The sequence below is a fragment of the Aristolochia californica genome, unplaced genomic scaffold (assembly GCF_029961685.1).
Source record: "Aristolochia californica isolate CCGP_79_NKW_82.1479 unplaced genomic scaffold, dmAriCali1.0.hap1 SCAF_12, whole genome shotgun sequence".
Lineage (NCBI taxonomy): Eukaryota > Viridiplantae > Streptophyta > Magnoliopsida > Piperales > Aristolochiaceae > Aristolochia > Aristolochia californica.
In genome coordinates, this window is record NW_027181793.1 from 17,063,001 (window position 1) to 17,080,767 (window position 17,767).

At 36.3% G+C, this 17,767-nt stretch overlaps 1 protein-coding gene across 3 annotated transcripts; it reads left to right on the forward strand.

Moving 5' to 3' along the window:
* The first annotated feature begins 9,616 nt into the window (after positions 1-9,616).
* On the forward strand, positions 9,617-14,201 carry LOC137945701 (receptor protein-tyrosine kinase CEPR2-like). Of its 3 annotated transcripts, none has more exons than XM_068791686.1 (4): positions 9,617-10,150; positions 10,590-13,106; positions 13,238-13,577; positions 13,874-14,201. In XM_068791686.1, exons 2-3 carry the CDS (start codon positions 10,658-10,660, stop codon positions 13,567-13,569), a joined length of 2,781 nt encoding a protein of 926 aa, XP_068647787.1. In that variant the 5' UTR covers positions 9,617-10,150; positions 10,590-10,657; the 3' UTR covers positions 13,570-13,577; positions 13,874-14,201. The 3 variants fall into 3 exon arrangements, with proteins under 3 accessions (XP_068647787.1, XP_068647786.1, XP_068647788.1); XM_068791685.1 differs by having other exon boundaries at positions 10,593-13,106; XM_068791687.1 differs by lacking the exon at positions 9,617-10,150 and having other exon boundaries at positions 10,166-13,106.
* The last annotated feature ends 3,566 nt before the right edge of the window (positions 14,202-17,767 follow it).

Here is a 17,767-nt window from a genome sequence, read left to right on the forward strand (position 1 = left end):
CATGAGGCCCACCTAAATAAATCCACTAACTAGTGGGTCTAACTTCAATTTTCGTAGGCGCAATTAAGTCAATCCTGCTTACTCATATGCACTTGTATGATACAAAACATAAGCACATCTTTATTACAAGTTAAAACTAGAGTTAAGTGTCTTTCTTTTTTATAAGCATGTGCACATTATTTTGGTGATATTTTTGAATTTATAACAATTAATAATAAACCTAGTATATGTAGGCAACTAACTTATATTTTAACTTTCAAGGATATAACCAATTAACACTAAATTCAATTAGATTTTTATCTATCTAAATATTTTTTAAAATTTTAAGATTATCAAGGCGTAAAAAAAATTTACACATTAAATAAATGAATTAGGTTTGAATGGACCCATCTTCTTAAGTTTGACAACAATTTCACCCTTTGCCACCCTTAACTATAATTAGTTAATCATTAATTCTTTCAATCTTATGGCACCATGTAAACTAAAGTACTGCACAACTGTTGTTGAACAATGTTGAAGAGTAGGTATGGAAGAGTCTTACATGACTCCCAAAGTGAGAAGTCTCACAGAGTTTGAATTAATATGGTGGAGTCTAAGATGAGTCTCATGGAAGAAAGTCTAATAGACGAGTCGATTAAACATATTTTATTTATGTTAGTCTTCTACTTATGTTCAGTTATTTAATTATACTAAGATTTATGTTTTAGTGTTTAACTTTTGGTTTAATTGGGATAAGGGTACTTTAATTGTAATCGGATTCTACTTGTTTCCTCTATTATAAATAGAGGCTCATTGTACTCAAATTAGTCAATGAAATATTTCTCTTTTCCAAAAATTCAACGTGGTATTAGAGTGGGTTCTGTGAGTTGACTCAATCAACATACAAAGATAATGTGATCCTTTTCTGGTTTATCATCTCTAGTAGTTTAGATTTGTATTCTACTTTTTTCATCTTTCCTATCCCATTATCAATTGTTTCCTTAGCACACCTCCATGTGAAACTTTTCATATTACAAATTATATATTTATAAAAGTATCTTTTATTCTTCTTTCTAACACAAAATGAATTTTTGCAATCAGAATTTTCTGCAGAAAGAAATCGATATTTGAAGTAGCAAAGATCAGACTGCAAGAGAAGTTCGAGCAGCAGTAAAATACTTTAACTTTCGAGGAATTTTATGCCATAAAATGAGACTTTATATGGAGAATTATATGTCCAAAGAAATACCTTTAAGTATATTTTTTTACCTATTAAACCAATCCACAAGCTAAGTTTTTTAGAGGGAGATATCAAAATTGGAGGAGTCAATGGTCATGTTGGCTAAAGAAGAAAGAGTACTTAGTTTGGCCAGATTAAAAATTCCAAAATCTATCAGATTCTCTCTCAAAGTAAGTATATTTTATGAAGGAATATTATGCTTAAATAAAAGGTATCAAAGTCTAGTTTTAGAAGGAGTAAATTTCATGTCAATCTGATCTATAAGTAAGGAGATATTCACATTGGAGTCAGCAAGGGTCAAGGTATAGAATGAAACAAATCAAGAGGTCATAACAAATTCAATAACGAAGCTTTTTATGTCAAAATTAGGTATCAATTTAAAGGTATTTGAACCTGGTGTCTTGATCAACAAACCGTTTGTGATTCAAAGCTATAGTGTGGGAGTTATTGATATTAGAAGTATCAAATGTCAGTTTTCCCAAAAGATCTCCTTTTCCTATTTTCTCTCCTTTTATCGATGTGAATTGAGTTTCCTTTTCTCCTAGATCTTAGTTCTTTACCAAAATTTCTATTCTAATCAGAGATTTTTTGTCAAACTTAATCACTCGATTATGCACCCCTTCAAGGTATATAATATCCTACTTCGATGTTGTTTTCATGTTTTACATTTTTGTTACTTGGTTGTGTATCTTTTGCATTGTCAACTCAAAAAAATTATAGTCATCCCAAAAAAGTTAAACTTGGTCAAAATTATTAAGTTTTACCGTTAGAGTCTCCTCTAGTTTTCTTTTTAAAAGAGGTCACATTTTAGATTTGTTTGGAAGGATGAGTGTTGTATAGTCGCCTCCTTCTAGTTAAAGTTGTTTTTCTCTAATATTTTTTAATTTATTATCTTGCGTTTTTATTACTTCAAAGTAATACCTAGACCCATTACCTAAAAAGTATAGAAGTTTGTCCAATATCGAGCTCTAGTCAAGTCTTTTATTCTTCACCCCATAGATGATTTGTGTTTGACCTATCTTTAAAAAGTAAACAGTCTCTTTGTTGTGCCTTAAAGTTGGGTCATTTTTCCGCCTTTAAAATTGAGTGAAGAACATTTCAGACTATGATTATTTTGACTGATGTATGGAGCTTTGTCGTACGGCTAAGAGTGGTTTTTTTCTTCCATATTACGTTTGTTCCAAGCTGGGTCTTTATGTCGTTTTTATTCCAACTTGAGGGGGAGAATTAGAAGATGTAGTACAAAAAAGTGGCATGTTATTCCACATGCAATGGTAATTTTTATATGACCAAAATATTCAAAAAGGGGGAGGAAAAAATGAAGTTTCTGCATCTATGAAAAAAAAATCAACAAAAGAAAATTAAAGGCCAAAAATAATTTTCATTGCGAGCAAAAATTATATACTGCAGCTTGTGAGCATGTTGAAGAATAAGTATAGTCTTACATGACTCTCATAGTGAGTAGTCTCACAGAATTAGAATTAATACGGTGGAGTCTAAGATGAGTCTCATGGAAGGAAGTCTCACATAAGAGTCTCAGTTAAAAGTATTTTAGTTATGTTAGTCTTTTATTTATGTTTAATTATTTAATTAAACTAAGATTTATCTTTTTGTATTTAACTTTGAGTATAACTGTGAACAATGGTAGTTTAACTTTAATCAGATTCTACTTGTTTCCTCTATTATAAATAGAGACTCATTGTACTCAAATTACAACAAGTTGGTAAAATATTTCTTTTTTCCATAAACTCATCAGATAAAATAGGGTAAGCTTCACATTAGAAAAGCTTGTAGAGTAAGTTATTAGGTGGAGGAAACTACATAGAGGTTAGACAAAGATAATTTGTGAAGCTTAGCTTTATAGAAATGAGAATCAAAGGGACCGAATCAAAGGGACCGAGGCGCGCGTGTTTTAGATGCCCAGTAATAGTAATAGTATGTGAATATTTAACAATTTCATAAAACACAACATCAAAAAGACATGAAACCCATTTAAGCAAAATTATATTTATAGAATTTAATACAGATAAATAAATAAAAATATTATTGGGGTAAAATTAGAAAGTAAAGAAACAAATATTAATAATCACAAATATAAGACCCGTTTAATGTTGTGTAATGCATTACATCATTCTCAATATGAAACAAGGATTCACAGTTAAACAAAGCCAATTATTGAGTTTTGAAAATCTTACTTGATACCCATTTGACTTAAAAAATGAGAAGATTCATCCATAGGGTGGCAAGGTTCGTACTAGACAAATTTGCTAGCATCTATACGACCCTCTGGACAAGAAGAGTTGGTTGCTGTGTTATTAGACTTCCAATGGATCTTGTACCTGTCATGTTTCACCTACTCAACAGGGACGTCCCAGAAACATTTTGAGCTCAAGCCTTGTGCTGCTCATCGAAACAAATAATAATTTCGTAATGAATCCACCGTTTCGTCTGCTTTTGTGGATGACTAATTCTCAATGGTTTTTCTCTGCTCTTGAGGAGAACCTGATTCTGTTCAAGATTTGCGAGTTCAGTAGTTAGACATGGGACGTCAAGTGGTTGAAACCAGTACTGTTCAAAGTGAAACAGTAAATTCATTTGATCCAGGTTTAAATTTATGAGTACGTACTTTATACGTCTCTGCGTGAGAGAGAATTAAGATCGTCTTTGTCTGCTCTCACGCTGAATAACAATCAGGAAACCATTAGATATGAAGAGAATGATACTCTTGGCTCTATCTCATGTGGAGTGCGTTCAGGCTAAAAGATGGTCCTGGAAATCTGATCGAAATTTATAACGGAAAAGAAGAATTTGAGAGGGACGTAGTGGGTGGCAACACAAATGGACTGCTTTAATTCCGTGTCAGGCTAAGATACGACTGAATACTCGGGTTGAGACACGGCGAATAAGAAAATATCATTTGGTGTATGATCTTCTTCTTCTCCGGTTCTCTCTCCAGTGTCGGCAACTCTGCAAATGGAAGACCAGAAGAGGAGCGAAACTGTGGAAGCACGTGGCGTTGTCACGGACCCACTCTTCGTCTGCAACTCTGCAACTGCAAACAGCAAAGCTGCTGCAGCATGACTAATTCTGGAAACGATGCCATTTCTTCAACGTGTCAATTCCATTTCAGAGAGGAGTCGCAATTAAAAGACTCCCTCCGTCGTGCAGCAACAGTGATTGATTTCTGGTCCCTTGTGGGCTGGGCACGCCAGTGAAGAGGAGCTTTCAGCATTTGTGTTCACATATAGTGCTTGTGCTTGTCTTCTTCGTCTTCCTCTTTTGCTGCAGTCAATGGTGACGTTATAGGAATATGTGAATAGGTATCCCATTTCTCAAAATTTATTACTTGTCTTTCTTCGGTCAGACAAGGACATCGTCATCCACCACCGCCCCCTCCCTGCAGAGTGGGACCTCCACTCTGCCCTGAAGCAAGAAAGATGGAGATATGAGATGAATCTCGTTTTTTTTTTTAAAATAGATATAAATAATCATTTTATTTTGTTCCTTAAGGTTTGCCAATTACCAATTTAGCCTCGCCTTATAAGATCTATAATGATTAAATAATAGAAAATGGATTCCACAAGAAGAACACATTCAAGGAGCAATATAGGTTCAGTAGTTTATTATTGTCTTTTATAATGGCAAAGAGTAGAATTCAAGTACATTTACACAAGTGCCACTTCATTAGTGATAGATACAATTAGTTTGCCACTCAAAAAGAGATGATAGCATGTCAAGAACAGCTTAGGGAGGATGTCACCCAATTGATCCCTAGCTTTGTTGTTGTTGTTGTTGCCAAAGCTCTCTATTCAACCCCACTAAAGAGCAAATAATCATGCATTACTGGAAACTTGTCCATGAAATAAGGGTATCATAAGATAAACACTAAATCCACTAATAGAATCTGAATAAGCTAGTAAACAGCTTAGATCAATGGAGGATGCACAACCATGTAAAATAATACCTTAAGTACGACCCCTACTAACATGACGAATAATGCGCTTACGGGCTTCAAAATGCGGTTGATGAGGGGTACATAAATTGACACACTTGATTGAAAGAAAAGGCTATGTCGGGATGAGTCATGGTCATATATTGAAGTGCACCGACCAAACTTCCAAAATTTGATGGAGAATCAACTAGATCACCAACAATAGAAAGTAGTTTGTAGTTTAAAGTAGTAGTAGAGACTAAAATCATCAACATAACACAAGTGTGAGAACTAACCTTGCCGATGACTCAAGAAAGAGTGATCAAAGGGTGAGAAAACCCAATTTGTATTGAGCATATGGAACCAGGAGCATGAGGCTTGCTTCAAACTTTAATAGACTTTTTCAACAAACAAAATGGAATGCCCCTATCTTTTTCTTCAAACCACAACTTCTGTTCTATATAGACTTCACTTAATTCCCCATGAAGAAAAACATTCTTCACATCTAGTTAATCTAGAGGCTAATTGAAACTTAAGAAAAAACTAGAATGAGATGGACCATCAATAACCATTGGATAGAAGGTTTCCTCATGAATAACCCCTAATCAAGCTTTATATCATTTCACATTGTCGTCAAAATAATATTTGACTTTATATACCTATTTACTACTAATATCCCAATTTTGATTCATGCATGGCATCAATTTTTTGGCACATGACCTTGACACACTAATAATGTTTAGAGGCCTATGTATAAATTCTAAACAAACCCTAAACCTTTTGTGCCATGGTTTCTACTCAATTCAATACCACTATAAAAGTCGTTCAATCAAATAATGTTATGGAATATATGTCAGGCAATTTTGACTTCTTTGTGAAAATAAAGGAATTATTCACCAAACCTCTTGTGTCTACATACCCCAACAAAATGGTATGGCTGAAAGAAAGAATCACCACCTCTTTGAGGTTGCACGGGCCCTTCTACTATATATGCATGAGGCTCACTTCTATTGGCCACATGCCATTCTTACGACCTGTTTTCTTAACAATAGTTTATCTTCTATTTTTAATGGTGACACTCCTTATTCATATCTTTTTTCTTGATGATGACATGTTTTCCCTTCTGGTGTGAGCCTTTGGTTGTACGTGTATTATCCATGTCACCTCTCCTCATACCACTAAATTGGATCCAAGAGCGCTTAAACGTATCTTCTTGGGGTACTCTCGTACTAAAAAATGGTGTGTATTATAGTATTTCTCTTTGGAAATATTTATGTTCAGAGATGTAACGTTCTTTAAAGAACAACCATTTTATTCACCTATAAGTGCTCCCCTTAGGTTCTCCTCTGCTACTGAGTTCTCGTAGCCTATTGTGCCCATTGATGACTCCACATCTCCAAGGCACGATGACATATCTCTTCAGCCCCCTAAGGCCATGGCTAATACCTCACCTGTGACTTCTTCAAATTTTCATGAGGTAAGTTCTCCTCCTCATGTGTTTGGTCCTCCATTTGATACTCATCTGATCACTCTCCACAAAGAGCCTCAGTCTTGCACTCGACCGTCTACATCTCACCCCATATCTCAATTTGTATCTACTCATTGCTTATCTCCATCATGTTATCATTTTCTTACTTCTATTCCTCAGTCTTATCAGGAGCCCCTCCAGTATCCAGTATGGAAAGCGGCTATAGACATAGAAATGGCGCCCCTTTATGAGAATTAGACATGGCAAGTTGTTCCTCTTCCATCTGACAAACAATAGGTGGGTTGTATGTGGGTTTTTTACGGTGAAGCATAATATGGATGGTTATGTGGCCAATCTTAAAGCATGTCTTGTGGCTAAAGGCTATACTCAGTGCTACGGGGTTGATTATGAGGGGACGTTCTCACTTGTTGCCAAGCTTAATTCGATGCGCCTTTTACTCTCTCTAGCTGTGAATTCTCGATGGTCGATTTATTGGCTCGATGTAAAACATATCTTCCTTAATGATGATATGAAGGAGGAGATATATATGAAGTAACCACCTGACTCGGTGCTCCTAAAATATTTCCTTTGTATTGAGGTTCCTCAATCCAAACATGGCATATTTCTCACAAAGAAAATATGTATTTGACTTACTCAGAGACACAGGAATGATGGGATGTCGTCCTACAGACACGCCCATGGATACAAATAGAAAATTATGTGTTGGTTCTAGAGAGGAAGTTGATGTGGGCAAATATCAAAGGTTAGTCGGGAAGTTGATTTATCTTATTGTGACGAGATCGGATATTTCCTTTGCGGTTAGTCAATACATGCATAGACCCAAAATTTCTCCTTAGTAGACATTAGAAAGGATCCTTAGATACTTGAAAAAGTCTCCAGTACAAGGACTTCTATACAAATGGCATGGATACCTTAAAATTGAAGGTTTTGCTTATGTAGAATGGATTGGATCTCCCGATGACAGAAAGTCCACTTTAGGATATTGTACTCTAGTTGGAGGCAACCTAGTGACTTAGAAAAATAACAAACAAAATGTAGTTTCAAAATCATGTGTTGAAGCTTAGTATTAAGTTATGGCATATGTAGTAAGTGAGCTCTTAGTAGAGTTGGGGTTCAACCACAGAGGACCTATGAAACCCCACTGTGATAGTCAAGCTGCAATCCACATTGCCTCCAACCTAATATTTCACAAGAGAACTAGGCATATTGAAGTGGACTATCACTTTATTAGAGCAATGCTGCAAGCATGAATTATATGTCTTACACATGTTTCTTTTCACAGTTAAGTTGCTGATATACTCACAAAACCGATCAACTCAAAAGTTTTCTCCACTACATACACCAAGTTGGGCATATATGATGTCTTTTCACCACTAGCTTGAGAGAGAGTGTTGGAAGATATGGTCAAGCTTAAATGGTATTATTGTAATAATCCTTCTATTTTTTACTCTTATTCACACCTATTAGGGTGAATGGTGTACTTATAATTGATGTATTCATGACCACTATAAATAAAGCTTAAGGGGGAGGATTCGGTCATTCAACACAACCCTAAACTCCCCTCCTCCTCTCTAGTCATCCTCTTCTTTTCTTCTTCTCTTGTGCTCTTCTTCTTCTTCTTTCTTCTCTCCTGCTCTCCTTCTCTCCGTCTTCCTCTCCTTCTTTCTTCTCTCCTGCTCTCCTTCTCTCCGTCTTCCTCTCCTTCATCGCATGTGGCCTTCAAGCTCAGAGATGATGGAGTCTTGAAAACAACAGACATGAATAATACATTTAAGTGAGCTTTGGAGCAAGTTTTGGAATAAAGCCAAGAGTTGTTGAAGTCATAGAGAAGAATGTCATGAGAAAGATAAATCTATGAAGCATGAGAAGAAAGCTACAAGAAGTAGAATTTGTAGATGAAGCTTGAACACAAAAGCAAGTAACAATCCCCTTGAAGTTTGAAGGCTCCTAGAAAAAAAAAAGTCTATAGAAAGACTCCTCCAAATGATCCGTAAGAAGAGAAGAATCTCAAGGCATCAAGAGAAGTTTGGTCTAAAATTTTTGTAAGTGTACCTTTGAGAATAGCAACTCTCAAAAATAAATATTTTTCCTCAAAAAATGATTTTGGCACCCATGGAGTTTTTGAACTTGTGTTTCAAAAACCACATCTAAAACAATTATATTAGTGTACCTCCAAAGATTTTAAAATCATTTCAAAGATTAATTTAAAACTCAAAACCCACTTTTTAGATACCTCTTAATCAACTGCAAAGAAGCGCATTTCTGTCTCAATCGATTGCACAAACGAACATTTCTACCTCAATCGATTGAGCAAAGAAGCAACAAATTTGCAAGTCTCTCAATTGATTGAGAGGCTTGCCATTTTATTTCTTCTATGTTCAATCGATTGAGGTAGAAATGTTCTTATGTGCATTCAATTAAGAGCTCTCATTCGATTTAGAGGTTTAAAATTTGCCCTCATTCGATTGAAATGTAATGTATAACATCAAACTAACATAAAACACTATAAATATATTAAAATTAAAATATAAATTTTATATATATATATATATATATATATATATATATATATATAAAATTAAGTTGAAGGCTGATTCCAATATGAAAAATCATTTGGTACAAAAAGTTATCTCAATCGTCCGATCATGATTAATGGGTATCTTAGTCGTTCGATTAATGTTTATCTCAATCATCCGATCAATGACTATCTGAGACGTCCAATAGTGATTGAACGGGTGAGATAACTGTTTGATATATTTTGTACCAAATGTCTTTTCATATTAGATAAGCGGTTTAATCAAGTTATCTCATGATGATTTATGAGGGGACGACTACAAAATAGAGGGAGTTTTTGGTCATCTGCGTCGACCCAGATACTTGAGATTCCAGGGGTAAATTCTTTTGTAAATTTCTTCCCGTATCAAGTATAAGTATCAAGTATCGACTCTTCTTCCTCCCTGATTCCAATACTTCGGGACTCGTTTCTCTTATCGAATTCAAATCCTTTCTTCTCGAATCCCCGTTACATTTACATTTACGAGTCTTTCTCTCACTCTCTCTCTCTCTCTCTCTCTCTCTCTCTCTCTCTCTGTTCCCTTCGAAAAACATTCGGCTGATGGCGCTATCTACGAAATTCAGTTACAGTGTCGACTGAGGTGCGAAATCAGCCCGGCCTTCTTTTCTTGTTTGGGGATTTTCTTGTTGGGACTTCGGAAAGATCAGCTAAACTTGGCTGAGCCTGAGATCGACCGCTGTCACAGTTGGTAACATGTTCTTAAGTTTTCCGAGTGAACGTCTTTGAACTCTGAAAAGGAGGTTCATGCGTGGGTGCTGCTGTGAACAAGTGGAAGTTTCTTTTGGGTGGAGATGGGAAGTAGAAATATGGGTTTTCTCCTTTCATTGGAGATCGTTGGATTAACCATTTTTTAATCAGCTCCATCTTCCTGTATGGGAATGAATATTTGAAGTGGGAGAGTTGGTGAGTTGAGATCAGTCGCGCGCAGATCTGCAGGTAATAAGATTCAAGTACAGTTGTATATCGATTAATTTTGTTTTGGTTGCGGAAATGAAAGCGTTAAGAATGAAATGAAAGAGGTTCTTGAATTTTGCGGAAATCCCTTCATTGAAACGGATAAATTTACCTTCTTATCTGCAGATTTTTTAGTTATTTAGTGTATTGTTTTTTAATTATTAAATATTGTAAGAACTCAATTTATGGAGTGGATCGCCTGGAAGCCATGGGGAGAAGATAAAGATAATTTCATGGATGGCGTCTTCATCTTGACTTCCTCTCTCCTTCATTTTCCCTTTTTTTTAATTCCTTTTTTACTTTCTGTTTTTTTTATTATTTACTTGTTCTCTTTGGCTCCTCTCGTTTCTAGATCTCAACGTCTCAATTCTCAACAGTAAATCTGATTTCAAGTTTTCTTGCCATATATAAAAAATTAAAGCAGGTGAAGACGTGACGTTCCTCTCGTCTCGGCGGTTCATATTGATTACTGATTTCGTTTCGGGCCAAATGAGAAATTTCGGCCTGGCCTTTAGACCCGACCGCCTGCCTTTCCTGTTGGCGCTTCTTTCCCTCTTACCCCTTTTCCCGCCATCCCAGCCTCTGCTGAGTACGAGTGAGACGGAGACCCAGGCGCTGCTCTTGTTCAAAACACACATCACCGACCCTCTCGGAATCATCCAAAACTGGGATGCCTCTCAACCTCCCTGCCGCTTCCATGGCATCTCTTGCGACCCGGGAAATGGTCTTGTCATTCAAATCTCTCTTGCCAGTGCTTCTCTATCTGGGGATCTCTCCGCCTCCGCTATCTATTTCCTCAACCTTACTGCCCTTCGCCATCTTGATCTTTCCGACAATCAATTCTCTGGTCAGTTCCCCAAATGGATCGGAGATTTGAGACGCTTGACTTTCTTGGACCTCTCCTTGAATCGGTTTGATGAAGGGTACATCCCGGACAGTATTGGGAATCTCAAGAATTTGACTTCCATTTGTTTGGCGGGCTGCAATCTCAGAGGCGTCATCCCTTCTTCCGTTTTTGACCTCAAGTTGCTCCAGAGCTTGGACTTCTCTATGAACAAGTTGTCGGGTGAGTTTCCCAAGCGGATTGTTGACTTACTTAATCTTAATAAGATTGAGCTCTACTCCAACAACTTCACCGGAGAGATCCCCCCAGGGTTTGCAAATCTCACCCTCCTTCGTGAATTGGATATCTCTAGGAACCTCATCTCGGGAGAACTCTCTCCTGAAATTGGAAATTTGAAAAACTTGGTGGTTTTTGAATTGTTCTCGAACAACTTCACTGGAGAAATCCCCCCTGGATTTGGTGATCTGCACCATCTTGTTGGGTTTTCTATTTATGAAAACCGGTTTTCAGGGGGGTTTCCTGCCAATTTTGGCCGGTACGCACCACTTCAAGACTTTGACATATCTGAGAATCACTTCTCAGGGGAGTTTCCCAAGTACCTGTGTGAAAATGGTAAATTACAGAATCTGCTTGCCTTGAGTAATGGATTTTCTGGCCACTTGCCAGATACGTATTCCAGATGCAAGACATTGAAGAGGTTCAGAATCAGTCTAAACAACTTGAGTGGGAGAATTGCAGATGGGATTTGGGACCTACCCAATGCAGATATTATAGATTTTGCAGATAACAAATTTTCTGGAGGGATTCCGCCAGACATTGGGAATTCACGTAACCTAACTCAATTGTTTTTACAAAACAATAAGTTTTCAGCCGAGCTTCCCATGGAAATAGGCAACGTGATCCAGCTACAAAAACTTTCTGCTAATAATAATTCATTTTATGGTAAGATACCTTCTGAAATTGGGAACTTGAACCATTTGACGTCATTGCTTTTGGATCATAATTCCTTAACTGGGTCAATCCCATCAAACCTCAGCAGATGCACCAAATTGGTTACCTTGAATTTGGCAGAAAACTCTTTGACTGGTAGCATCCCAGAGAAGCTCTCCATGCTCTACTCTTTGAACTCTTTAAATCTGTCTCAGAACTTTCTTACAGGCTCAATCCCAGAGGATTTACAGAATCTTAAGCTAAGCTCTATTGACTTCTCCAGAAACCAATTATCGGGCAGACTTCCTTCAGAACTCCTAATCATAGGTGGGGATTTAGCTTTTTCTCATAATACTGGGCTTTGTATTGACAAAAAAATTCGAAATCAGAGAAATTCTGCCATTCGCATCTGCACTCAAAATGGAGATCCCAAGAAAACTGTAGAAAAGAGACTGCTCCTAGTCTGCATCATCTCACTGGTTTTGATTGTTATTATGTTTGCACTCATTCTTGCAAAATACCTTAATTCTAAGCTAAATGACTCTTCTCAAGAAGGCAATTTGGAAGGTAGGCTGGAAAAAGACCTGAGATCACATCTCAAATCTTTTCACCAAATGGAATTTGATATAGAAGAGATATCCAATGTGGAAGAGGACAAATTGATAGGGAGCGGAGGCACAGGTAAAGTGTATCGTGTAGACATGAAGGCAAATGGTGGTACATTTGCCGTGAAACGGTTCTGGAAAGGAAATGAAGTTAAAGTTTTGGCAGCAGAAATAGAGATCTTAGGGAAAATTAGGCATCGAAATATACTGAAACTTTATGCTTGCCTTACTAGAGAGGGGTCCAATTTCCTGGTTTTTGAGTATATGCCTAATGGCAATCTCTTTGAAGCCATTAGAAGGAAAATGAAAAACGAGCAGCCAGAACTGGACTGGGCAAGGCGGTACAGAGCTGCTCTTGGGGCTGCAAAGGGCATTGCTTACCTTCACCATGACTGCTCTCCAGCCATTATTCATAGAGATATAAAGTCCACCAACATTTTGCTAGATGAAGAGTATGAAGCAAAAATTGCTGATTTTGGCATTGCAAGGATTATCATGGAGTCTTCCACTGGTTCTGAGGCAAGCTGCTTTGCAGGCACGCATGGTTATATTGCACCTGGTTAGTTTCAAAAGTACTCGGTCTGAAAATGTGATTTTTTTTTTCTTTTCTTTGTCTTATGCCTCTGTATATTAATGTGGATTAATTCGTTATGAACCTTTGCTTTTCTTTCTTTGCTCTTTCATCTCCAGAACTGGCATATTCCATGAAGGTGACTGAAAAGATTGATGTCTACAGTTTTGGTGTTGTCCTCCTTGAACTAATAACTGGGCAGAGTCCATTGGAACTTGAGTTTGGTGAATCAAAAGATATTGTACATTGGATTTCTTCTCAACTTGATGACAAGAAAAAAGTGATGGCTGTTCTGGATGCAAGGGTTTCAGCTTCTTGTGAAGAACACATGATAAAGGTTCTGAAGATCGCTCTACTTTGCACAAGTAAGCTGCCCTCTCTGCGACCCACAATGAGAGAGGTAGTGAACATGCTTCATGATGCAGATCCATCCACTTCTAGAATGGGATAGAGCATGTGGTGAGTAAATATTGATATTTTGAGTTTTGTTGTTGGTGAACTCTGATTTAGACTTGGAGACATGGGATATTCTATACTCTTCAGCGAGTGTCATGCATATGTGTTCTATAGCAATGTGCTATAATAGTAAAAAGAGAATCAGGAAATATCCAGATGCACCCACAGTTATGCGTTTCCTTATTAGTGCTCCAGCAGATTAATTTTTGCAGGCATTCATCTGCACAGGATACTGACTTGTCTTTTATGATGTTGTCTAACTGGGTTTTCTGAACTCTCTCTTTGTTCTGTTCTTATAGATCGATTCCCTTAGAACAGAGTGTTGTCATCTGATGGGTGCAAGGAATGAGCTCAAAGTTGCATTTCCATTTTAAGTTGCTTTTCAGGGATATGAAAGCTAGCCAAGTCTTTTAGATTTTGTAAATCTTTGTAATGTGTAATTCAGGTGTTTTCCCAAAATGTTATAACGTTGTTAATTAGTAGAAGCCCAAGAAAGCTGTTTTTTTGTGTTTTATCCATGTTTTCGGGCTTGTTTGTAACTGTGAGAACTAATAGGAAAAGTGCATGTAGGAGAACCGGAAGGCTTCCAATATTCGTGCCATTTTCTTATTGAAAGAATTTTCGACATTGATTTTCTTCCTCCAAAGGTTTTATATGTTCCAGGATAACCAAATTAAAACCAGTTTTCTAGCTCTTGAGGTCTTAAACAACTGGAAAATGATTGCATTTTCTGTTGACTTGAAGAGGACAAAACTTCCTTTATTGAGTTTATATGTTTTGCAAAATAGAATAACCAAAATCGTTTTACATGTTGTTGAAACGAAGAACATTCATATCCAGACAAAAACAACAGAAAATTCTAAACAATCACTTGCTACAATTTGTTATTGTCTTAGACTTGATAAGTAATGCTGATAGCAATGCAGAGATGAGATCTGTATGAAAGAAGGAATAATTTGTGGGCAGATATTTTAAAAAGATTACTCAGAACCTCACTTCAGCAAGTTGTCATAAACTAGCGATCAAGTATAATAATATATTGGAAGGTGCCTCTAACCGTGAGAACAACATGCTTAGTTGGGTTTGTGGTCACAAGTGCATAAAGTGATTTACTTGAGTCTTTATTTCTTTGGTATTTCTATGTTTGATATTTAAGTAAATTAATTATTCCTTTGTTTTATCATTCAGTTTCAAGGTGAGTCTATATTTAAGCTCTAGAGTTAAGTAAATTTAGTTAAATTGTATCTTAAAAGAGAACAAAATAAGAACCCAAGTCCATCTAAGTAAGATAAACCCAATTTTTAATTTAACCCTTAATTTTAAACTCTTCTTCTCTTCTAGCACTCCCCTTCAAGTTGGTGGAGCAAAGACATCATACACCCCCATCTTGGAGTATGTGCTTAAACTCTTTGATTCAACTGGCTTTGGAATATGTCGACAATTTTTCTTTGTGATGAAACATGTTCAAAGCTAATAATACTAACTAGTAGTTTTTCTCTAATGAAGTGATGTCATCACTTCAATATGCTTTGTTCTCTTATGAAAAACTATATTAGAGGCAATATGGATAACAACTTGATTGTCACAATGGAGTTTCATTGGAATTTGTTTGCTTAAACCCAATTATGTGAGGAGAGACTTAATCCAAATTAGTTCACTCATTGTATGTGCCATAGTCCGGTATTCTACTTCTGCAGTAGATCTTACAACAATATTTTATTTTTATTTTTTTCAATTTGCCAGGTTTCCCCCAACTAGTGTACAATAGTGAGAGGTAGAGTTTCAATCTTCTAGATATCTTGCCCAATCAGCATCTAGAAAGCTCTCAATATTGATATGCCCGTGGCATTTGTATAGTAGTCCCTATCTAGGAGACTTCTTTAAGTATCGCAAAATCCATTCTAGTGCTTGTCCGTCAAAGTTTTGAGACTTCTAAGCATACTTACTACAAATGAGATATTTATTCTAGTTACAGTAAGATATATTATTTTCCCTACTAGACTTTGATATTTTCGTACATCAACATCATCTCCAAAGCCATCACATAATTTTACATTGGTGTCCATGGGAGTGTCTACAAGGTGACACCTCAACATTCATGTTTCATTGAGAAGATCAAACACATATTTTCTTTGTGGCAGGATGATTGCATACATTGATTGAATTTCCTCAATTCCAAGGAAATATTTGAGTAGTCCTAAAATCTTTTGGTTTAAGTTCCCCACAAAGGTGTTGTTTTACCTAAGTGACGCTTGCACGGTCACTTCCTATTATAATAATATCATCAACATACACAACTAGGAGAACAACCCCTTTCTCAGTATCTTTCACAAAAACAAGTGATCCACCATACATCTAGTAAAGCCAATCCGAAGCAAAGTTCGACTAAATTTATTAAACCAAGCCCAATGGGACTATTTGAGACCATATAAAGTTTTTTTTGTAGTTTGTACATGTACTCCCCCTCAACCACAAATCTATGTTGTTGATCCATATAAATTTTCTCTTTGATATCTCCATTTAAAAAAGGTATTTTTTGCATTGAGTTGAAATAAGGACCATAGAAAACTGGTCGCCAAAGACAATAAGATCCTTACCTAATTTAATTTTACCACATGGGAGAATGATTCATCATAATTAATACCACAACATTGAGTATAACCTTTGGCCACTAAGTAAGCTTTTAGCGAGCTATAGAACCATCGGGGTTATGTTTGGCTATAAAGACCCATTTGTAGCCCACTGTTTTTTTGTGTGGAGGGAGAGGAATCAGTTGTTGTTGGCCTAGGTGGCTTCTCAAAAGGAGTTTGACTTGAGTATTTCAAATTAAAAGCTATATTAAGTCATGTAAATAAACTATCATGAAAATTCATAATTTCAATGCAAAATAAACATTCTCACACCATAACACAAGGATATTTTTTTTATCGATATTCCCTAATGGTATTCACAGCCCAAGAACCCTTGCTTGGGAAATTCCAATATTTTAAAGCTCTAATAGCTGGAATTTAAACAAAGAGATTACGGCTGTCTTTAAGCCACGCATAACTCAATACATGCTTTTACAATAACTATCTCCCAAAAAGATCGGTGCTAGATTCTAGCTCTAGTTGGCCCATTCTATCTAGATTGTAGAGTTTCTAGTTAAACATTTCACAAATAAAAAATAGAAGAAAGGAAAACTTACACCCTTAACTTGGAGAGTTCCTTCTCCCCGAGAAATCCAAGCTTCCACTTTATTAGCAGCACAATATGGAGTGAGGGAGCTTGTTTAAAATGCAATGAAAGAAATGAATGGAAAAGGGTAATGAATTTTTCAAGGCTAAGGCTCACTCTTTCACTCTAAAGCACTTTTGAGAAGTTTTACAAGATTGAGAGAAAAGACTCAAAGGATTTGCTGATAAATGCTCATCTTTTATATGTGTGGTGTCCTCAAAATTTAAGTTGATCGATCATTGCCAATGGATTGATCGATCAATTAAAATTCCCTCTTGTTGTGTAATGCAACTATGATCAATTAATGAACTTGTTATGATCGATCATGCTTTATGTTCTTGATTGCTAAAATTTTGTCTGATTGATCAATCGTGTGGGATGATTGATCATTCCATGTAAAATTTGTTTGCCTTGACAATATTGACCGGTCAATCAACTATGGTTGAACGATTATGCTTTATAGTTTTGACCGACACACTAGTGGATGATTGATCATGGGTAGAGGTTGATCAATTATTCCAATGCTAGTTCAATTAAGTTGACTTTAAAAGCATGATAATGATTTTGTTTAAGTGCTCTAACATGTTCTAAGGGATGTTTATGATGTCTTTAAACATATTTATATGCAGTGTAGGACCTAAAGCTCCATATTCACTATTATACTAAACATATGGAGTTTAAGAATTCTCTCTAACATTTGTGACTATGTTTTGACATATGACTTTTACATTTGAAGTCTAGTATTCTCATTGTCTTATTCCTTGTTGGTGCTTCTTCAAGAGATGTCCTTCAGTGATCCTTAAGGTCTTGAGTAGGCTTAATTGTTTTAAAGCTTTAGACCCTGAGATGCATTGACTTTTGAAGGTAAAATATCTGAAATACTTGGTGTGCAAATTGTTAGCTCTATTAAGTTTGTTATAATCAAAAGAGTTGAATTTAGGATCCCATGATAAAGTCTTCGACCAAGGTGGTGAGAG

What these genes read in the sequence shown, in the direction of transcription:
- LOC137945701 (XM_068791686.1), top strand. Translation starts at nt 10,658, where the DNA reads ATGAGAAATTTCGGCCTGGCCTTTAGACCCGACCGCCTGCCTTTCCTG. An exon ending in GCATGGTTATATTGCACCTG is followed by an intron (nt 13,107 to 13,237) that starts GTTAGTTTCAAA and finishes TTTCATCTCCAG; the next exon opens with AACTGGCATATTCCATGAAG.